The 24,412-nt window shown below is 31.9% G+C and overlaps 1 protein-coding gene across 2 annotated transcripts; it reads left to right on the forward strand.

The window, feature by feature from the left end:
- The first annotated feature begins 476 nt into the window (after positions 1-476).
- On the forward strand, positions 477-24,364 carry LOC148605248 (sodium-dependent proline transporter-like). 2 transcript variants are annotated; one of them, XR_015915809.1, is made up of 16 exons: positions 477-949; positions 10,248-10,365; positions 11,301-11,432; positions 12,049-12,270; positions 12,696-12,840; positions 13,290-13,428; positions 13,619-13,753; positions 15,843-15,946; positions 16,504-16,628; positions 17,007-17,119; positions 17,467-17,598; positions 18,041-18,140; positions 19,840-19,940; positions 20,368-20,520; positions 21,085-21,429; positions 23,637-24,364. XR_015915809.1 is itself a non-coding variant. In XM_088548063.1 (15 exons), exons 1-15 carry the CDS (start codon positions 941-943, stop codon positions 21,376-21,378), a joined length of 2,022 nt encoding a protein of 673 aa, XP_088404189.1. In that variant the 5' UTR covers positions 478-940; the 3' UTR covers positions 21,379-23,590. The 2 variants fall into 2 exon arrangements, 1 of the variants encoding a protein (XP_088404189.1); XM_088548063.1 differs by lacking the exon at positions 23,637-24,364 and having other exon boundaries at positions 478-949; positions 21,085-23,590.
- The last annotated feature ends 48 nt before the right edge of the window (positions 24,365-24,412 follow it).

Consider the following 24,412-nt stretch of genomic DNA (forward strand, 5'->3'; position numbering starts at 1 on the left):
AAAAGGTCAATGCAATCGCGCGGTATAGTATTACGTTGACATGGACATTTGTAATAATTTCAAAATTGAAAACTGTTTGTAAATTATACATGAAATAGAAATAAAACAGAAAAAGGTCAATGTAATCGCGCGATATATGTACATGTACATCAGGTGTAATAATCAAACAGGACATAATTCCATGATAAGATATAGTTATAGAAAAAAATGATTAATGGAAATAAAATTTTCACACATCGAACTAACACTGTGACGTTTATGATAACTGTTTTCAAAGTTCTAATAGTTTCTTAAGATTTGTTTCTTTCATTCTTTACGTTACAAATGGATACGATTTGTTCAGATGGATAATAATAAAAATACAATTTAAACAAAGTGTTCAAACGGAAGTAACCTCCGAATGCGTGATCGTGTGATGCTACATTTTGATGATGGAGCGCGATTTGTTGACATATTTAGAATATTTGAATACTAGTAAAAGAAAGCTAAGAAGACACACATCGAGTGATGCCACACCTTGGGAATTTCACAAATTGATGGGTCGTATTTTTTAGACATTTTAAATGATTATGCACAATACGTGCAAGTAATGCACATTGATTTAGGTTAATACAGGTTAAATCCACATTTTTTCACAGACATACAGGGAATACTGTGACCAAATTACTTGGCAAATTAATTTCTTACAACATCTTTGGAGTAACCTATACACTCATTGGTCGTCGAGAAATAACAGTAAATATTAAAGAACGATTTTTCCTCGTTAAACTTCCTATGCGATTATTCGGCTCAAGACGACCCAAGCCTTCCAAGGACATAAAAATTGATAAAACTTTTCCATGACGAGATTTGTTAAGACGGAATAGCAAGATAACGTATAGATCATATTTGTCTATCAAACTTCTTCCCTTCTGACTGGAGAGGTAATCACTGAAGCATTATGGGAGAGGTAAGCTATGGTTATTTTCTGTCAATCTAGCGATGTTCATACCTGCTTGTCTGATATGTGCAAATATGCACATGTTAATTGATTTTGTCTGCACCTTTGGTTTTTAAGTTATTTAATATAATACTTTTAGAATCTCGGGCTTTAAAAAATCGATTTGATAACCTGTAATAGAAATGCCAAAATAAAGAAATAAATGGTTTTTTTTCCGATACCTAGCCTAATTTTTAATAAGAATGCATTAAAATTAGGATATAAAGTATTGTCGAATATAGATTAACAACTAAATTATGTCATCGCATTTAAATCATAAGATAAAACAACCTTTATATTCTTGAATAAGTAATTCGATTGATATTAGCCGACAAGCCCTCATATTGAAAATAAATGGTTTATTTTATTATTATTATTATTATTATTATTATTATTTATTTATTTATTTATTTATTTATTTATTTTATTTATTTTTTTTGTTGCTTTTTTTTCTTTTGTCATAAAAATGATTTAAAATACTCTCATTGCAAAATCCTATAAAAAACCACTGTCCTTCCTTTTCTCAGATATTCTAACAGACAAATTCGTTCGTTTTCCTCCTCATTCCCCGAAGACCAATAGATGGCCTTGAGCTGACAATTTTGTTCTATCCCAAAGGGGTTGCCTTTTGATATATGCACCATGTGTGTACCTATTCTCATTATATTACTGTGTTGGAATCTAAAGTATACCAGGAACGCATTCTTATTGTAGTACCCCAGCCCCAAACCCCACCCCTCCCCAACCTCGGCCCCAAAATACACAGGCTTACTCAACGTATCGCGGGTATTATGTTTCCGGGTTGTATTTAAGAAACCGCTGCACAAATTTTTTTTCAAACTTAAACATATGTTTTTGACTATGGTCAGGTTTTGGTAAAAAAAATGCCTGTATCGTTCAGTAGTTAAGTTTTTTTTTCACTTAAAATTAACCGGAATTATGTATGATTTGCAGATCATCTTTCTTTACTCATTAGTTTCCTTATTTAAGCATAAATTCAAAATTCCAGTTTTTAAATGTCGTTTATAAATTATAAAGTTACAGTTGTATAAAGAACTGTCACAGCGTATTTAAGTTGATTGCCGGGAAAACTTTTTTATTCCTAGTCTGGCTTATGCGTTCGCATGTTAGCGTCTCTTTATTATTTAAAAAATGCTACTGTAATGGCAACGTATATTTTTTTTTTTTTTTTTTTTTGTACTGTGACTTTTGGTGTTTGAAAATACGGAGGTGGGTGGGGGGGCGTCTATTTGATATTGAGGGGAAACTTGAAAGATTTATTTATCATGTTAATGGTTGTAACATTTCTTTTGTCAAATAGAATGAATGATAATATTTATTTTTAAATATGTTAAAACATTATGTTTGGTTGAAAGTGATTTAGTAGTATCAAAATATTATTTTTTCTTTCATGTTCAATTTTCAAGAAATGTTTTTAAAAAGGCTTGAACAGAAGTATTTATTTTAAAAATTCTTCCTCCCCGATCAAAATCAGAACGTCTGTCCCGGGTAATTCGTAAAACAATGAGAATTTCAATCGCTTTTCAAAAAAAACTTTCCAAGCCTATCTATATTTTAGGGATCATTTTTAGCGTCTAATTAAAAGTAAGTAACAATCGTCAGAGCTACATTTGTACGTATAATGATGACTTCATATAAATAAAAAAGGTCATACATGTAGTAAGATCCAATTTGGTCAAGCGGGGCATTTATTTAGGTTTTGTCGACTTTATTCCTGTTTTTAATGAATTACTTTCAGATAAAAGTTTTTACAATGAAAATTTGACCCATGACATATTTTTTAACCAATATTCAAAGTGTATGTCAAGTGGAGATTAGAGGAAACACCTTTAAATTTATAGGTTTCACCCTTCAACCGTTGTCATCCTCACACAGACGTCTACTGTCATTAATCATGTTTTGGCTTTGCAGTAAAGGTCCTATTAAAAGTAAGGTTGTTCGACACTGCTGTGATATAAAAATCTCAACCTTATCTTATTTTGATCTTTAATATTTTAGTCATTTCAGTAGCGAACCTGATGATAGTGGGGTTGGGGTGGGGGTGGGGGGCTATCCTCTCCTTATCGTTGGGAAATTTTGTTCATTTTGTGTAAAAGTTTAGTAATAAGAAGTAAAAGATAGTGATATTACAGTATTATTGCGTAAGGTTTTCCATATTGGCTTAGTTATTGGTCCAATGCTAGCCATATTAGACTGAGGAGTAGCCAATACTGCAAGCTGGGGACCAATAAATAAGCCAATATGGAAAGCCTTACTTAATTGTACCTTTATTGACTAACTAGTCCAACACGTTTTATTGGCCTAGGCCAATATGGATTTTAACCAGTCCAATATGACGTATTGGCGCACTTTTGTATTTCGTTAGTCAATTAAATTATTTTATCCGTCCCTGCTCATAGGTGTCGTACTGCTGAAATTTTCTACTTATCGAACCAGAAAGCCTCTTTGCGTTGTTACTTCAATCTTTCAAGTGGTACTCTTAAATACAAGTACATTTCTACATGTTTGAAATGGAATTTGTAAACAATGGAACAGTCGTCCGTTTAAATTAATGCCTGAATCTTAGAGTGGCGTCTGCATAACGTTAAGTTCTTAACCAATTTACTCGTTGCCTAGCCAAGATTGTACACTTTTGATTTATAAACACGAACTTTTTATTTGACATACAAAATAAATCTCTTACTTATATAAATTGTGAATGAAAAGAGTTTAGCACAATAAAAAAACACAAAAATATGAGCGAGCAAATGTCAATTGCGAACCCTGTCACCACGCTTGTTTTGGTGATTTCGAAATGTTGGTTTAACTTATCATTTAGTTTGAACTTGTAAGTCAAATACGGGTACTCGCATTATTCCGTAGTTAGCAAAAAAGGTATCAAAGTTTATCGCTTTCGCCCAAGATAGTTAATATTTATAGTTATTGGATGATAACAGATATTTACCAAGACAATGAGAAGTTTTCCTGTCAAATCACACTCAAGTTGTATTAATTTTGAAACGAAATCCTTTGATGGACGCCTTGAGAAAATGAGACACAATTCATCTACTTTCTTTTTAAATTAAGCAGTTGTCCAAGCGTTGAGTGGTTCAGCTTTGTGTGTGTATGAATTAGTATTTTTGTATATTTATAATTGTTGGACTGCACAACCAAAGTACTGCGGTTCTGAGTCAGTTACAATGTACAATCGAACTTGCATCTGTATATGCAGTTTTTCCATTTTAATGTAATAATATCATTCAAAACTATATCAGATTTACTTAAAACCCAACATAGACTGTTTTCGTTTGTGCTAAGGGATGACAAGTAAACATGGTATACAACAAAGTGTTTTAAATTCTGAAGTTAATATACATTTTGTATTAAATCATTTTGACAAAACTGATGAAATATTCGTGAATTCACGGGAGACCATTCGAGTGGAAGCTTCGAATATATTGTTAATGTATAATGTAATATTCAATTGATTTTATATAAACGTCTGATTCATATCATTATAAGAACTTCAGAAATAATTATCAAAGAAAAATATGTACCAGTGCTCATTTAAAATTATATTATATCTATTAGACGGAGATTTCTTTCCTGTCACCTTGCAAACTCACTTTTTATTATCCAATGTTGTTTAAAATGGCTTTTGATATAAACGTTTGGATGGTAAAATTACAAACTCTGAATGCAAAAACCCTCGTTTAAGGGGAATTAATCTTTGAAAGAGGAAATAATTGGCGTGTAAGCGTTCTTTAAAAATGCAATGGGAATTTTTGTTTATTTTAAATTCACAAGAAAAAAAACAGTTCAGTGATTACTTGTTTTCTTTTTGAATTATAGCAAATAATCATAAATTTAGTATATTGTACTGGAAATATTAAGTATATTCTACCTTTAAACGCAACCCAGATATTTGTGAAACACTAAATTGATTGGTGCTTACATGTATTTGCAGTAACTTAAATGTCTTCGGAAGGGTCCGCCTACATGCAACTTTAAATGTCCAACATTTGATCACCAGCGACAAAAAACAAATGATTGTTGATCTGTAGGTCATGACATTGCACTCTTTTTAAGTCTTACTTATTTATCTTTAGGAGCATTAAACAGTCCGACAAACATCCTTATTAGGGCCATTTGCAATTCCATTTTCAACTCATAGAAAGGAATGGGGAAGTTTTTTGTTGTTTCTAATTTATTTGTCATGCAGACCAAACGTGGACCTTTAATGTCAGCCATTTGTTAAAGGTTTTTAAAATTTTTCTAGATCCCAGTGTTTTTGATATGTGATGAAATGTACATGTCATTAGTTCAAATGACCTGAAGTGTAGAATGTACCGACCAACGACCGTTATCTTTTGGAATACTTTTGAGGTGATTCATACCTTCAGGTTTTTAACACCAAAGTTCGTTGTGTATGCCATATTGTACAGGATTTTGGGCCAAGGAATCTTAGATTTCTTAATCTCATTTCCAGAATAGATACGTACACCTTTGTCCACAATGATACCCTGCAGTCCTGGCTTTCTTTTCCAAACGAATGCAGTAATGATATTTGTTGTACCAAATGTACCCCCCTTTACTTGTACCAAGTTAACTTCTGCTCGTACGATGGACATGTGTATGATTGGCTTTTCCATAAAATTAAGTCAGGTCAACTAATCGTACACAAAGTTATTTCACATGATTTTCACATGAAATTTACATGCTTTTCACCTGAATTGAGCAAATAAACTAAGTGACAGATTTCACGTGAAATTCGGGTGAATGGAGCCTTCACGTGAAATTCACACGAAATGTTCACATGAAATTCGTGTTTAGTGAATTTCACATAAAAATCATGTTAATTTCATATGAATTTCACATGAAAATCATGTTAATTTCATATGATTTTACGTGAATTTCATGTTAAGCTCGATTAACATGAATTTCACATGAAAAATATTTGCCTGTGTATCTTTTAAAGTAGTAATATTTATACAACCCGGACAGGTGCTGATCAATACATGTAAAAAAAAACCACCACGAATTCAATTTTATTTCCTTTTCAGAAACAGTTACAGACCAAATAACCCATTCAGTTGTAACATTTATACTTTTGAGATAAATGTTATATACACATGTAGATTTTGTATGAAAATGAAACTACATGTACATGAGTTATCGGCCTTGAATTGGTTTGATTTGGTTGTTGTTTTGTGGGAAATAAATGTGTAATTTTCTCAAAAATACAGATTTGAATACAGAAAGGACTATTATTACATAAAAATATAGTGTATGTAGACCGAACAAGTATATCTCTTGTTCAGTGTATTTTTCAACAATTAGAAACAACCCTGTCATAGATAGTGTCTGAATTTTATATGGAATGGAAGTAAAAACGATGAAAATGGTAGTTTTCGACATCTTGAGTTCACATCATGTGTGACTTTCGTCTAAGTTGTTTCTAATGTTGGGACATTACTGATACATGCAAATAATTTTCTTGTTCTCTTATGAGAAAAGAAAACAACAAAAGAACAATTAAATGAATGTGTCAAAAACTAATATAAGAAAGAATGAAACAAAAAGATACTTTTGAATACTTTATCTTCAATTTTGAAAGCCAGAACATTTTTAAATGTTCTTTTATGTACAATGACTGACCAAAAAATTATTTGCCAAAGTTTTTTTTTCTCAATTCTTTAAAGTAACAGTCATTATTAAATTCAGACACTGCCTATGGTACAAGTGTATGGTATACAAAAACCCGCCGAATAAACAATGTTTTGTTCGGTCTTCAGATGCTATATATTTATGTTACAATAGTTTTTTTCTGCATTCAAAATTTTACTTTTGAGAAAACAATTTATTATACATCCATCTCACAGTCAAATCGACTAAATCAAAGCAAACCGAGAACGATAACTCTTGCGAAGTTCTAATTTCATGTACAATCTATATAAAAAAAATAATCTCAGAGGAGCAACACCCAAAGAAAAACAAAGACTGATAATGTGGTCTGTAACTGATTTCTGAATAAGAAATAACTTTCGATGGGTTTTTGACATGCATGAATCACCTCTTGTTTGATTTTCATGAAGACTGCTGCTTAAGGAGGTAGACCTAGGATAAGGGGTATAACTCTTACATGTACAAATAAGAGAAACGTTTGTGTACAACATTTTTACATCAATCCTATCTAAGCATCAAAGTAACTTGGGTTGATTTCATTTTGTTTTAAATGAAAGCTTGAGAGGCTTTAGTGAAATTGAATATGATGCAAACATATAACTGATTTCAAGAGTTATGTCATTTAACCTAGGTCTACCTCTTTAATTATTTTATAATATAATGTAAGAATCGGAACCGCGATGGGACGCGGAGGTACGATGATCGCACGGAAGTGCGATGGTAGTACGCCGAAGTGCGTTTATGATCACGCTGAACTGCGATAGGTAGACATGATTGTTGACCGCCAATAGCATTTCGTTCATACTTCCAACTATCGAGGATATTATAAAAACAAAATTAATTATTTTTCTCCATTTTTTCCTACACTTAGTTGAAGATTAATAAAACTGGCAGTCTCTTAGAAGGACGAGTACTCTTTAAAACGAAAATATTTCTTGACTAGCTCAGCTATAGAATGGTTGTGTATAGCTTTACGTGTATAGTGTGTATAGTGTATAGCGTATAAACTACATGTACTACATAAAAAAAACTGATCAACAGTTCCTGTAGAATTTGAAAATACGAATGTAATGTAGTATAAGACGGTGTGTCATCTTATACTCTGTGGCTCAGGTTATCAAAGAATGATTGATGCTACAGATGTCTACGATTTGATGGATTAACGGACTGTACGTAATATGAAGAGAAACGTGCTAGTCTGGTCCACCGGAATTTCAACATTCTTATACTCTCTTAACTCGTATATTGCAGTTTCAATTTCGCCTTTCAACCACAGAATAAGCTCCATGATTCGTTGTGAAAGCATGTCTTACTTTTTCTAAAGGTAAAAATCCATGATATCAAAAATATAAAAAAACAATATTTTTTCAGATTTTTAATACAACGATAACAAAGTTGTCCCAGTAAATCTTTTAATTATATATTTTATTTTCATGATGCATGAAATACGACTTTCAGTACCTGCTATTTTTGTAACCCATAGCTACAGTTCATGTTTCTCGAATGACCTTGAGTATCGTAATGTCTTTTAAGTTTTGATACTGCATTAAATACGTGTACTGTTAACACTCAAATAAGTAATGATGCATGCTGCGATTGTTTATACAGGCAACACTATACTAGCTATCTTCGTTACTCTCCTTTCAGTTTGTTAGTTTTCTCTGTAACATTGTACGGGCTTATGCACGTAAAATTTCGAGGCGACGTTGAATGGGGAATACCAACGCACTTCAGCGCATTTGCGTTAGACATCCAATGTACTTCAGCGTTGACCATCGCAGATAAGCGCGACCATCGCACTTCGGCGTCCCCATCGCACTACCGAGTCTTGCATATATACAAAAGATCATTACTTAGAATTTTTTTCATGATATGGGTTCCCGTATTTTTATATTGGCATAACTTTACATAATAGCAAGAGCTATTTTGTCAAAGGATGTTTTTAACTTCAGAAAGGGAACACACAAAAAAAGAAAAAAAATACAAAATACAAGATATACAAAAAAAGGGTTTTCGCATGTGACAGCTATAATCTAACATTCTGATTTGCATTGTAACTTGAACTGTGCCATGAATACCTTAATTCTGTACATTAATCGAATGATTTGCATGTGGGGTGACCTTTTGAACTAATAAACAACTTATTACTTACAACAATCAAGATAGCATATGCTCTAATATCAGTCTTATTTGTTTAGTAAAATATATTATCTTAAGTACAGAGTAACTCGATCATATCTAAGTATTACATATTTTTACAATTGACCAAAAAGCAAAAGTGGTTTGAATGTTTCTGCACACCCTTTTATGGAAAAAAAGAACGGATATCATAGTGAAAGGCAACGAATGCGTATGTCAACCTAAATCTAAAAATATAACATAGAAAAAATTTTCAAATAACACTAAAACGTCTTCAACAAACGTGAACACAGTCACGCTTAAGTAAGCTGTGAAAGGCTGCGACAAAATTAATAGAAGGACGATGAATTTTATAAGATCAAATCAAAAAGAAATATAAAATAACATTTAAAAAGGGACCAGCATCTCCTGACTATCCACAGGCGGGGTTTAACTAGTTTTAAAATGAATTAAGTAGTTTTTGAAAGAAAAAAAAAGAAAAAAACTCACGTCACCCCCTTAAAAAATTGAAGTATGAATCAGCTGAACTAGTTTGGTCCAATGTATTTCTAACTTTGTATTATTTGTGCAAGTGTCATTTGTTTGTTGTACACGTTTACTTTGCAAATAGTTACTTAAAAATATTAATATATTTTCCCATTCTGTTACTGTTACAGGAAACAATGTATTATACTATATGCATGAATTAAACGATGTTCTAATACATGTATTACGTGCTTCAAAGCTCTTTAGACCACAGCCGTAGTAAAAAGCGATAATCATGTGACCAATGGCATATATTGTGTCTTTTCTACAAAGAATCGAAATAAATGAAGGAAACTCCTTTTTATTATTATTTTACCACGGGTAGGCCATATATGTCGCATTGGTTTACCCCGAGCGATAGCGGGGGTTAAAAAAACGACATAAAGGGGCCAGCCCGTAGTAAAGCAATGATAAAATGGAGTTTTCGTGATTTTTTTTGTAATAATAATTAACATTATTCTTACCTTTATTATTCTTCCTATAATCTGTAACAGATGAAGATAGCTTGTAATCTCATTTTGATTTGTGATTGCTCAAATAATTCTGAATTAAGAATTCATTTTCTTCACTTTATCTATACCTGTTCTCCATTTCTTAAAAATTAAGATTATTGGAAAATTTTATTTTTTATTCTTAGTCCTAACCCTGAACAGAAACTAATGTTTGCGTCTTCTTTAAAAAAAAGTCATTAAACCCGAGACAGCGGACCTGAGTACGACAATTTTATGATTGTGATATCGATTATTTATTTTTCTGTATTTTTTTAAATTTCGTTCGTATATGTAGTTGCATTTTCCCGTCTACAATGTATTGTATATTGCTTGACCCCGAAGGGTGTAAATTTGCTAAAGGAATATTATATTTCAAAATGATAAAAATAATCAGTAGACAGTTGCCATGTGTACATTGCATTTTGTAGGCACCAGAACGGCAGGCGTGGAGCAATAAAATAGAATTCTTCCTCTCCTGTGTCGGATATGCAGTCGGCCTAGGCAACGTGTGGCGATTCCCGTACAAATGTTATAGAAATGGCGGAGGTAAATATCTATTATAAGAAACGTAAGAGAAAAATCTAAATTTGAAAAAGCGGAAGAAAATCATGGCACCACATGACCATGATGAAAGTTAAAGCAGCAATGTCTTAACTACATGTACAAACAATGTACATTAAAGCATCTTTACACAATATTCAGTGCTTATGCAGTGCTTAAAATACTCATATAAGTACTAAAAAGGAAAAGTAAACCTTTACAGTTAGTTTTGATTCAAAGAAATTGGACCTGCATGTATATCGTACATACATGTATATTCCATTGTTTTGGGACTTCAACTCCTTGTGATTTTTGTTCTATTTCTTGTACATGACTTAATGGAGTATGTTGCTGTGAAGTAGGTTTTCAAAATAAGTTGTGATGATGTAGCTTTTTAAACTGAACCATGATCCAAGTATTTACTCACGTACTTGTCCGTCTATGAATCAGGCAAAATGTGTATAAGGTGTGGTACATGAAGAAAAAAAATCACGGAGGTTTTATTGTATTATCCAAGTACATTGTTACATAGGTTAAATTAAGTTGAAATACACTATGGATATATGGCGCGAAAATTTTCATGAACTTTTTCCTTTTATGAGCCAAAATTGAGAAAAATGTTATGCCACTGATTGCCTGATTCTTACACAGAATGGCATTTAAAGCTTTGAATATTGATTTTTACTTAGTCTATACATGGCTATATAATTGGTCACGAGGTACCATATTAAGGTTTGGGTCGGTCAAATTGTGAATATAAATGATCTATGGTATATAGGAAGTGCTTAAAAAGATGGTCAGATACACTGTTAGAGCATAGATTTTCTAAAAATACACGGAATAACAAAACTATATTTCAATGTATAAACAAATCTAAACGTATTCATTAGCGATATGTTCAAATATTCTACCTTTTAATAATTAATAACATTGTCTTTCAGGTGCCTTTCTTATTCCATACGTACTCATGTTGGCCCTGGTTGGTCTGCCATGCTTTTTCTTAGAATTGGCATTTGGACAATTTGCCTCCTTGGGCCCTTTTACAATATGGAGAGCAAGTCCAATTTTCAAAGGTAAGAAAATGTATTGACACGTTGTAGTACATCAAAGACTAAATCAGAGATTAAGGAGGTAGACCTAGGGTAAGGGAAATCACTCTTTAAAATCACTGGAACGTTTGTATCCAGCATTTTACATCAATCTTATGTAAGCATCTAATTAACCTGGATTCATTTTATTCTGCTTCAAATGAAAGCTTGAGAGGCTTAGGTGAAATTGTGTATGATGCAAACATATCTGTGATTTCATGAGTTATGTCCCTTACCCTAGGTCTACCTCCTTAACTGAGAAAATATCGAGTGATGTTTCTCTGTGAGATCCTCGTTGAACTACTTGTAATCATTTGTTATCTTTTGCTGTTGATTATGCTTCGATGTAAAGAAGTGTTTGCCTATTTCTAAAAAATGATTCTATATATAAATGAATGTTTCCATTTCCATTTCCAGTTGAAATCCAAAATTCCCTTTCTCTCAGAAATAGCTTAGAGTGATTAGTTATCTTAATTCGACTGTTTTTTTCTCACATTTGTTTTATATATTTGACATTGTCACTGTCATTCAATTCTTTGTAGTCAGTAAAATTAATACGTTTTTCATATTTCTAAGGCACTTTCATTTTTATATTTTGTAGGCATTGGTTTTGCCTCCATCGCACTATCCGTTCTGGTCAGTATATATTACAACGTTATCATAGCGTACGCGTTATTCTACATACTTGTGACGTTTGTCAGTTTTGACGGTGACGTTCCATGGGCCACGTGTAATAACCCTTGGAATACGATGTTCTGTATTACAGAGTCCAAAAGGGTCACAGATGACATGAATGAGACAGAAAAACTAAATATAACTTTAGGTACGGTATATTTGTGTATGAGGTTTTAATTTGTTAAGGTAATCTCGTTCACTTTTACATGATGTACATGTAAATACATCTTTGTAATTGCAGTTAGGATATCTTTTTCCCTATTTGATTGCCAAATGTATTTGTAGAACAAATAACTGGCTCAAAACAACAGTATAATAGTGCTTGACTGGACCCTTCCATTTTTTACATAGAGAAAGAACTGCACAAAACCTTGGTGACTTTGGGTGTTCCGGAAGAGTGAGCACCTCCTGTAATAGTTTTTATTGGTGCACATACAACAAAAGCTCCATCTTCGTTTATACCCACAGCATTCACTGAAGTTCTGCATTACAGAGTTACCCCCCCCCCCCGGAAAAAAGAGACAAAGAAGCGACAATTTTAGATTTTACATTTTGACTCGTATTTTATTACAGGCAAGATGAATCTCACATGCGTAGAAGAATCATTGAAATCCATCGGTGTCCCTCTAGTCGATCTAACGTACAACTTGACTAAGACAAACCTAACAGAATGTAGTTATGAGGGACGATACAAACTTCCAAGTGATGAATATTTCAGGTAAATATAGAATACAGTAATACGTGTCTTATAAATCATTATTTTAACTGCTTGCTTATATGGTCATGGGTATGCAATTGCAACAAAATGCATTTTCGTTGATCGATATAAAAAAAACAAAGTTGCCTTAGCTGTTTGTGTATCAGTGGAGTGTACTAAAAAATAGTTGGAAGAAACAACCTAACGAGGTATCCATGTATGACAATACCTGCTAACGTAATATTGTTGCAAAAAGTGTTATAAAGAAGGGATATGCATGAGAGTTTAAAGCAACAATTGTTTTTTGCTTTACATGTCTGCTTCGACATAATGGCTGATTACTTTTGTATCCGAACGTCTGGATGTTTTGAAAGTTTTTTTAAATTGTAATTGCAGGTACAAAAGAAGATCCAGTTTTGTAAAACAAAACAATACGATTCAGATCTACTAATGCACTATTTGTATTTCAGTCGTTACGTCTTAAGACTTAATGAAGCAGAAGATTTCGGTAACGTAGGTGACATCAGCTTGAAGTTGGCCTTGACCTTGTTGTTGGCTTGGATATTTGTTTTCTTCGCACTAAAGAATGGAGTGAAATCCTCAGGGAAGGTAGAGTACAACCGATTTATCTCCCCTGTTGTCTGGTTTCCCAAGGGAAGGTACAGTATAAATAAATAACCTCCCCATGACCTGGTGACGGAATTGCACATATTCACATTTTACCTCCAAGTCCACTTACGCAGATTTTGTTTGAAAAAACATGTAAATGTAAATCATTATTTTTCTACATTTGTTTCAGGTGATTTACTTTACAGCCCTGTTTCCATATGTTGTGTTGGTTATTTTATTAGTCAGAGGCTTGACTCTTGATGGTTACATGGAAGGAGTGAAGTTTTATGTCATTCCAAAATGGAACATGTTACTGAAACCACAGGTATATATATCATTGGTATCTTTCTTGGGTTTTAAATACATTGTCATTGACAATCTTCAACACAATAGAAAATTGAACAGATATGGTGAAATGCAACCAATGCACCATCATAGAACCTTTATAGAAAATAGTAAATACTTTCACCAAAAAATCACCAAATCACCAAAATATCTTCAAGAAGTGTAAACACACCTTCAGGCAACCTCTGAAAGGCAATTACTTTAATCACATTAACCCGAAAAATCTTAATAGCACTTTTATTGGAAAGGGATTTTCATTAACAATCCTGTTATTTTGGTGCGGCAGTTTTTTTTTCTGTTACAAATTCTGTTCAAAATCTTTTAATTCATGTTTTTTGAATTATGTATGAAAATTTAATATTATGTTCCTATCTTAAAAGACATTCCATATCAATGGTATGATCTACCTTAATCTAATTGTAAGGATGAGATGGAAACACATTACACAGTTCGATGTTAATGAATTAAAAACTAGCACGTCCCTAAACTTTTCTTGTAAACAGGAAAATGTACAAATACAATGTCAAATCAAGAATAGGAACGTGTTTAGAAAAGGAAATAAGATATGTAATACATTGTATATTACTTCACTTCGAACTTGTCCTTTTCCCAAAAGATGTAATTATTGTACAAACGATGGACACGTATATGATGAAAAATGTCGAAGGCTTCTTTTGTTGTCTCATATTTATTGTTCATATTGACTGAACCATTTTACTACCGATTTATCGATTTTGACCAGTTGCAATTTTATGCTACCTATTTATATTGTAAAACTGTTTAACCCACCATTCCATTCGGAATTGCTTGTACATGTACCAAGTCAGGATCATTCCGTTGGTATACATCTTTCCGATTGTCCTTGATATTTTCATTGGTTATGGGGCCACATTTTTGACTGTTCTCTGGGTTTTACCTTGATATTGCCATTCGTTATACAGACCTACCTTTTTGACTATTGCCTAGAGTTTAGCAGTGCGGTATTTTTTGTTATAACTTTTCATTTTAGAATTGTATATATAAAGTACAAATTAGAATACATTTGATGTATAATATAATGGTTCGATTGAAATTCTAGAAAAAAACATCGCATTTGATCATAAAGAATTTTACATATACACAAAATGTCATGCAAAAACTGTTTTCAATGATTTGTGTATGAGAGTATACTTTTCACGAAAGTTTCTTATACCTATGGTTTAATTGATGATGTGTACTTTTCCACCTAAATATTTTAATTTCTTTACGACATGAATATATATATGTAATGTTCATTATATCAGTATATTCCATTTTATATAGCTCTCGGGTTTAGTTTGGCATCCTATTTTGATATTTAGGGTTTTGAGTACTTTTTGCATACACTCAAGTATGGATTTAGATCATCATGTATTTTTTATTCTAATGCTGCTGATGAGATGATACACCTTACAACACGTGTACAGCACTTTTGTTTTGTTTTATTTTGTTTTTTTTTGTTTTTTGGGGGTTTTATTTGTATATTGTAACCATAATCCCATGGTAAAATCAGTTCCGTTTTGTACAGTAAATTTGTTTGTTTTTTTCCCTGTATATTGTAACGATAATCCCATGGTAAAATCAGTTCTTTTTAGTACAGCACATTTGTTTTGTTTTTGTTTTTGTTTTTATTTTTTTTGTATATTGTAACAATAATCCCATGGTAAAATCAGTTCCGCTTGTACTGTACATTTGTTTTGTGTTTTGTGTTTTTTTTTTGTGTTTTTTGTTTTGTTTTGTTTTGTTTTGTTTTTTTTGTATTTTGTAACGATAATCCCATAATAAAATCAGTTCCGTTTTGTACAGTACATTTGTTTTGTTTTTTTGTATATTGTAACGATTATCCCATGGTAAAATCAGTTCTGTTGAATCATGTTCATAATTTCAGAGCTGCAAATCAAAATAAGAAAAGTTGAAAACCGATTCACAGTTAAACATGATGTAATTAAGGGTTTTAAAAGCAGTTTAAGGGAGTATATTTGGTCTGTACCTTGTAATCATCTTTTAATTAAATGGTACTTAATATCACACACTTATTTCATTATTTACAGGTGTGGGTTGACGCAGCGTCACAGATTTTCTACTCTCTAGGACCAGCTTTTGGGAGCTTGCTTACAATGGCCAGTTATAATCAATTCAAAAACAACTGTTATAGGTAACACATTTAAACACACCAGGCAATACTATTTAAACAAACTCGGCATATCCCGATTCACACCACCATTATTTCATTAAGTCCTTGTTTTGATTTCTTGCTTTTGTTGTTATTAGTTTAAAAATTAAAAAAAAACAGTATTTTTTTTTCTGGTGCAATAGTGCATGCAAGTCTCGTCACGTAACTCCGTTTTACGAGTAAGGGCACTCGTCTACCAAACACAAGCATGGAGATTTGTCATATAGAGCGTTGAGTTCAGTATAAAAGCAAAACATCTTTTCATTTAAAAATACCGATAAAAATTACAAATATCTACTTCTACATTATATTTTTTTACGAAAAAGCATAAAAATAGAAGATTTTGTATTGTAATGCAGCGTTTGACAAAACAGTAAAATGCATATCTGTCCCCGGATTTCATTACTTTCTACATCGGGAAATCCGGAAACAGTCAAGCAACGCGCAAGAGACAACATTATGGTACCTGTAACAGTAAACCTGTATGTTGCAATGTCTATTTTTATACTTTGTAATAAGTCGATACCATTTCTTTTAAGGGATGCTATCCTAGTAGCTGTTATAAACTGTGCGACGAGTGTTTTCGCAGGTTTTGTTATATTTTCTGTATTGGGATTTATGGCTCACGTGACAAATCAAGATGTCGGTGACGTGGCTACTGGCGGTGAGTTCAGTAAAGCACTTATTTAAAATTCAATAAAAAATATTTCAATAATTTGCCAAATGATAAAATAAAGACTTTTTTAGAAAATGATCCCTTTAGTAATACAGTACCAGACACAATATAGTAAGTGTAAGCGTCATGATTTCAATGAAAGACGACGAGAACAATAATTCAAGTGTTAATGACTCAAAAGACAGAAATTTGCTGCGTTTGACAAAGACATTCGGAAAACTATGTTACAGCAATCAAAACAGTGTTTTGATTAAGGTTGCAGTGATGAGAATTCGTATTTTGTGATGCAAAAATGTAGAATATTTTCAATTACGTTAGTTCTGATGAATTAATTTCAAGACGATTCCAATTTGTATCTTATTTCAGGTCCTGGTTTAGTATTTGTCGCTTATCCAGAAGGTATTGCAAGAATGCCATATCCACCAATATGGGCTTTCCTATTTTTCTTCATGTTGTTTTCCCTTGGAATGTCAAGTCAGGTAAACATATATTTATATATGTGAAAAAACAATAAAGGTATCATGAAACTAAAAAATGTAGTTAATACTCACCAAATTGATCACCCCTGCTTCCCATTTAAGGACATGCTCCTTTTGACCTCCAAAATAGAATCGAGTCAAAATATAAAAAAGGAAGCGCATTCCAGAACTTCATTTGGTGTATGCTTTCGATTTTTCCTATGGCAGTACTAGTGAATGAAGATTTGACAAACATTTTTTTTTGGTTAAAGAATTTAAACACTTTTATTTTCATACAAAATAAATTTATTTCATTTCAATTTCTAGGTTGAATAAATTTCAAATTTTAGTTTCATTATTTTTTTTAGTTCGCAATGGTTGAGGCCATTATTAGTGCTCTCGCTGACGAGTTTCCAAACACACTAAGAAAGAATAAGGGAAAACTTTGTTTTGCAGTGTGTCTTATACTCTTCTTGTGCGGCCTACCTTTGGTGACAAACGTAAGTAATATTTTCGTTCTCATTAAGAATTGGCCTTGGGTAAAACTGATTTTCTTTTTCCGAAAAATTCTATTGGTTTTTGTTTAATATGCAATATTGAGAATTGATCTAGATTTACCTTAATATGCATTATTATAACAGTTTTATAAATATTCTAATTATCAGCAATAGAAAAAAAAAGAAAAAAAAAGACTTTTTACTATATAAATAAATAAGTAACATAATTCGAATTTAATGTTAAATTTAACTCCATGCAAACAGAATTTATCACCATGCAAACAGATTTTAAACAAATCTTTTTTGGTGTTTTATCATAGGGTTGAATATGTACACTAACTTATATCTTGTGTGATATTTTACTATAGGTAGGAATATAAGTGATCATATATATCTTGTGTGGTATTGTTCATATATCTATATATTTTGGGATATTTTATTATAGGGTGGAATATGGGTACTTACTTTAATGGACGATTACTCAGGGAGTTATTCACTGCTTTTTGTGTGTATGATAGAACTCATTGCCATTTCATGGGTTTATGGTGAGTAAATCATTAAGTGACTGGTATTTTTGTATTCATGGATGTATCAAAAGTTTTTGTTATACTTTATATCCTGCACTGTGGGTGTAAAATGAAAGGAGTATCCGTCCTTCCGTCCACACTTCCATCTATTACCACTTCCGCCCGTCCGATCTTCTGTTACGTGAACTGCATTATGGGGGTAAAAGTGATAGATGTGTTCGTCGTTTCGTCCACAATTATTTCCGTCCATACAATCAACCTTGAATGGCCTTCGAAATCATTAATTTTCAACGTCATGGTCAAACGATTTATGTTATCATATTACAGTTTTTTCTAGATTATCTGCTATAGTGTGTTAATACTCCCTTTTCTAATAAATTCATTAAATCTTAGTTATATGAAGTTAGTGAAATATTTCATTTAAGAATTATTTTATTTGTAAATGAAAGCTAATAATAACAAAGTAAAGACAGGTGGATTGAAAATAACATACTGGATGAAAAAATTCCTATGATCTGAGAATGCTTCCGGTGAGGTCAAGTTTTCAAAACAGACAAACAGCTTAAAGCCATTTTAGGCTCTGTTTGTCTGTTTTGAAAACACGTAATCCAAACATTATTCTGTTCAATTATCTTCAAAAGGAAAATGGGCATTCGGGAGTCTTAGTGACTTTAAATAAAATGAAAAAAATATATATATCATCGAGCGCTGGAAGTGTAAATTGAGAATGTGGAGCTTTTGATAAATAACAATATGACGAAACAAGAGTATTTCTAAAAAACTATTGCATTAAAATGACCACAAAAATTGCTAGAAGTTTACCAAAATACTGAAATGAGGTTAATATTGTGCCTTTTAGTAATTTTGTGGTAATATGTTTTGGCAGAAAAATTTTGCCCACCACAAAAAAACAGCTTCATATTCAGCTGTTTTATATTCATGAATACTTTCATTATTGCATATATAATATGTGAAACATTTAGTAAGATGGGTGTTGACATACTTGTCTTGATGTAAATGTTTCTATAAAACAAAAAGTTATGTTAAGTGATGACGTTTGTCTAAGGCACATTTGTAACGTTATTACGATAAAGTGTCGCAACATAATTTTTTTCTGATGTATATTTAGCTCTTCTATGAAACTACTGAACCAATTAAAAACAATAAATTTATATGAATGTTCCTTAGGGTATCCTACCCGAAACTGATGTTTGGATATTTACTCCCTTTATCAAAGTAGTCTGTAGGGGTCAAACGATATTTTTTTGCAAATATTCTAAAATATTTCTGAAAGTGAAATGCATTTTTGTCTTTGACTATACTTAGCCAGTGGTGACTATCAAAACATTTTATACAAATGTTCCTTTTTGCGCGGCCGAGCGGGTAGCAGGAATGATTTAGGGGATATGTAGGGACTTATTTAAATGAATTATATCGTGTTCCAATGGAACAAATAATACGAAAATATCAATAGAAAGCATCTTTGGGTTAGCGATTTAGGATCTTTAGAGCCCCTAATTGCATAAACAACTGTGTTGAAAAAAAAATGTTATGTGATTTTAGTAGGTTTAATAATTTTGGTCAATAAAAAAGCCCATATACCGTAGGGGTTACATGAATTTGGGACATCTTGTCTTAAATAAAGAAAATGTTTTTGACCGTGCTAATATTACTCTTGTTTTGACAATGCTAAATTGTATTTCTTCGAATTGTGTAGGTCACAAGCGATTCCAAGAGGACATTTATATGATGCTTGGTTTTAATGTTAATTATTACTGGATAGGAACATGGAAGATCATCGCTCCTCTCATTGTGGTTGTAAGTCGCAGTAAACTTTTAGCTTAACTACATTAAAATAAATGACTTAACATTTAAAACGAGAGAAAAAAAATTATTCAAAACTCGAATGACAAATTTTTGCATCAAAGTCGAAAATAAAAACAGAAAAGGAGTTTAAAAGTGGAAAATGAATGACAAAGAAAAAAATAGAAAACAATAACACACACCCAGGTGTCTCGGACACCAACTAAATAAGATAAGCTAAATTCACTAGAGTCAGAATATGTTGCCATTCAAGAATGATTTTACTCATGAAACCTATTGCTTACGGATGGGATCAAACACATAATTTGCGATTGATGCACAAAACAGCTACGCATGATCTACTGCAATGTATTCTTAAATATTTTCAAATAGCGTATATTTTGTGTATTTTGTTTTACAAAAAAATCATCATTTCTTTAAGCTTATACTGATAGCATCAGGATTGCAGTTTTCACCATCACACTACGGAGACTATATGTTTCCTGATTGGGTCCAGGGTATCGGATGGGGACTTGTCTCCATACCGATTGCCTTGCTTATAGGAACATTCTTTCTCCAAGCTTTACGATATGGGGTAAGGACTTTAATACATTATTACTTCCCGCATATCTCCTAGTCTTTATATTTAATAATAATACAGTAAAATAAACTTTTAATTGAATGAATGATTTAGTGCAATTCAATATCAATAATTGCACATACAATTTGGACTATTCTGACAAACATTTGGTCTCATATCATCAAACTGTACACACATATGAGTTTGTGCTACAACAAATGTTTTCTACATATTGAAAATCATGCGTCATGAAACAGTGTTCTTCATTATATAATGGCATTGATTTGTTTCATTTAGATCACTTGGAGATTTCTAAATTGCGAATTGTTTTGGCGCTTAGTGATCTAAAGAACATATAGCAGAAAGGCATTAAATGTTATTATTTCCTCTTTCCGGTTTATCTGTTTCTTATCGAAAACAAATACTATCGTTCGATAATTAAACTAACGTGTTAACTAGCATTAAAATGTATGACATTAATTGACTGAAATCGTGATACAATATGATAATGATTTATTATAACAACAATCGAAATATCATACTCTGGTTTCATATGTCTATAAAATGGAATTATTTTAGGGATTCAGAGAAGCATCAAAACCCCGTGATAACTGGGGTCCAGCTTTACAAGAAAACAAAACGGGTAGATATGCAGATTACTTGGATGTTGTCTCTGATGGTCATGTCAATAAAAAGAATGGAATTCTTAAAAATGGAGTTATTGAAATGGATGAAAATGAACACCATATAGCAGCTAAATACAAAGACTCATTGAAATCAGCCCAGTATAACAAAGGTTACGCCGAAGACGAGTCATCGGGAAGTCCTAACGCAAGATATGTTAATACGTACGAAGAGGATGACAGGCTTTGAGATGCTTAAAACATAAATTACCTCCTATGTTACATTTAAGTAGCAGTCTTTGTAAGAATCGTGCAAATTCTGTAATATGTGATACACTCCAAAAAGGCTACAGATTTTTATTTTTTGTTACTAAGTTTCTAAATAAGTCTATATGATGAAATGTAAATTATTCATTTCAATCTGTCTGCTCTTTGGAGATGATTCACATTGACAATCCAACAGTTTCAATTGTATTCATTTACAGAGTTATCTACCTTAATTTTAATTTCTACAGTGAATTTTATATATTTGCTATCTCTTATGGACAAGGGTTCTATGAGGAGCCACATCTATATTTCTGTTTACTCAACCAAATTTAAACAAAATATCAAAAAATAAATTTGTAGGCTTTCCAACAATGTATCACATTTGGCATAATTCTTTGATGGAGTGCAACATAATTTCTGTCGACGCTCATATTGAATATATTTCTGAATTTTATGTATGTCGTTGGTACCGTTTTTGTACGTTTCTTAATTTTAGTTTTATCAATAGGAACCACAGACTGTTTTGTATTAGTTTCACCAATAATACCAGTTGTGCCAATTTAGTTTCAATTTAATTCTTATTCCTCTACAAAAATTAAAGATTGGTATCTTATCTTAGCTGTTGAATGAATTGAATTCATTTTAAAATGATGTAAGCTAGACATATTATGGTCGTTCCATGAAAACATATGCTACGTTTTAAAGGAGTTGATTTCTTGTTTATTGTGAACATTTGCATTGTTTTTATTGATATTTATTCTCAAATGTTAAGATATTCACACAAACTTAAGTGCAATGCTGGCTTAATAAATCATGAAACTTGATATAATTTGGTACACGGATTCAACCTTGTCTAAACCGAACCCTAAATAATTCGAAAACTTGTTCAACAAGGCATTGTACAAATTCCTTTCATATCTGTTGTACCAAATTCATTTAATTTTGTAAATATTTAAGTAGCACTCCAGCTAAGGATCATGCAAAATGTGATTCATGGGTAAAAAGCCTACATATTTTTATTTTTGATATTTTGTTTGAAATGTCATAGTAAACAGAAATAAACATGTGGTTGTTAATATAACCCATGCTCTTAGGAGATAACAATTATATAGAATGCACTATAGATTTCAAAATTAAGGGAGATAACTCTGTAAATGGCACTCAAATACAATGGAATCTACTGTATTTTCAATGTCGATTATCTCCTATGAGCAGGCAGATTTGAATGAATAATTACACATTTAATAGTATAGACCCATAAATCAACTTAATTACAAAAATAAAAATATGTAGCATTTTATGGGGTTTATCACATTTTTCAGATTTTGCATGATTCTTACAAAGACAGCTACTTAAGTTACGATATTAAATTATGCAGATTACCAGAAATTTATGATTGAAATAATTTTGTTGGAATTATACCCGGTTCGACCTTGGAACGGTTTGAGAAAAACAAATTGTTTCCATCGATAATTCATACATTATCAATGAACAGCTCGGCTTGCTTATCATGCTTAGGTTAGAATGTAGCTATATCAAGGGCATTACCGGGTTAAATTACAAAAAGCATGTTCTAACCATTTCAGAGATAATGGATATTTAAGTAAGCCAATGAGAACAAAAAGTAATAAAAATGGCGTCGCTTCCGGAACAATTTTGACCATCGTTGAAGTACACATGCGACACATTTAAATTGACTGTATTTGAAATTGTCGCGCGTCAATAGATTTGTTTTCATTTAATCTTTCAATATTTTGAAACATACAAAAATATTCAATTTCATATAGTATAATATGCTACCCATGAAATGAATAATTAAAATGTGTTATAGAAGCACACGTCATGAACTGGGATAATACAAATATCTAAACAAACACGACCATTCATTGTTCATCTTGTAAAGAAAACAAGTACAAATTTGATAGTAAGGTGATCATATCCTAATTATAATAAATCATGATAGATTTTAGCTGCATAAGATTATATCATACATTCTCATGTCAAAATCATCATGCATGTTCCTTTACATTTACGTTAAATCAACTTTGTTATTAAGTGGTGTTTTTTTTAATATATACGAAATGTCTAAAAGATCAAGTTTCTATGCGATTTCTATGGGGCAATTATTAGTAGTTTATTGTAATACACATGTTACTAGTTCTGGACCAATAAAGATATGATATTAATTTTCAGAAGCTTTTTGTATATATATCTTTAATGCGAAGTTTTTTTTATCTTCAGTGACAATTCAATGGATAATACACAAAGTCTGGTTGCATGTTCGACAAGAAACACACTATATACCTAGCCAAAATGAAAAGATAAATGTAGAAGCTAAAAGTGGACACGTACCCTACCAGTAAACCTGGAGAATTTGTTTTTGTTTCTGTTTGCATTTTGGTTTCGTTACTTCATGTTATTTGTTGTGGTAATTGTATTTGTCTGGTCGTTCTCTCCGGATTGTGCTCTTATTCACTAACGTTCGATTCCTGGCTACCTTGATTTCCCTTTAAAGTATTAGCTTTTATAAAAATCAGCAGGTGATTCATGCATGTCAAATACCCACCAAATGTACATTATTTTTTTTATATGGAAACCTTAAAGACCACATAACCACTCGTAGATTGCCGTTTTGTTGTTGCACTGTCAAAATAAAAATAATATAGATTTTTGTATGAAATGTCAAATTTGCAGGAATTATCGTCCTTGATTTAGTTTTTAGTCGGAGATAAATGTATGGTTTTCTCAATAATACAGATCTGTATGTGGAAAGGACCATCGTGACACAAAAATGTAGCATATGTTAACCGGAACTGCATTGTTTGTTCGACGGGTATTTCTACACCATGAGTCACCTCTTTGTTTGTTCGACGGGTATTTCTACACCATGAGTCACATCTAATGTACCATAAGTAAGTGTATTCACTTTATCTGGTCCTTAATTAAAGATTCGAAATAAACGGAATGGGGACGAAAAAAGTCCAAGTTAAACAAACAAACCTAGAACGAAATTTTAT

Source organism: Perna viridis, chromosome 10 (assembly GCF_037379345.1).
Source record: "Perna viridis isolate PV_CMFRI_1.1 ecotype Kerala chromosome 10, ASM3737934v1, whole genome shotgun sequence".
In the NCBI taxonomy this organism is placed as follows: Eukaryota; Metazoa; Mollusca; class Bivalvia; order Mytilida; family Mytilidae; genus Perna; species Perna viridis.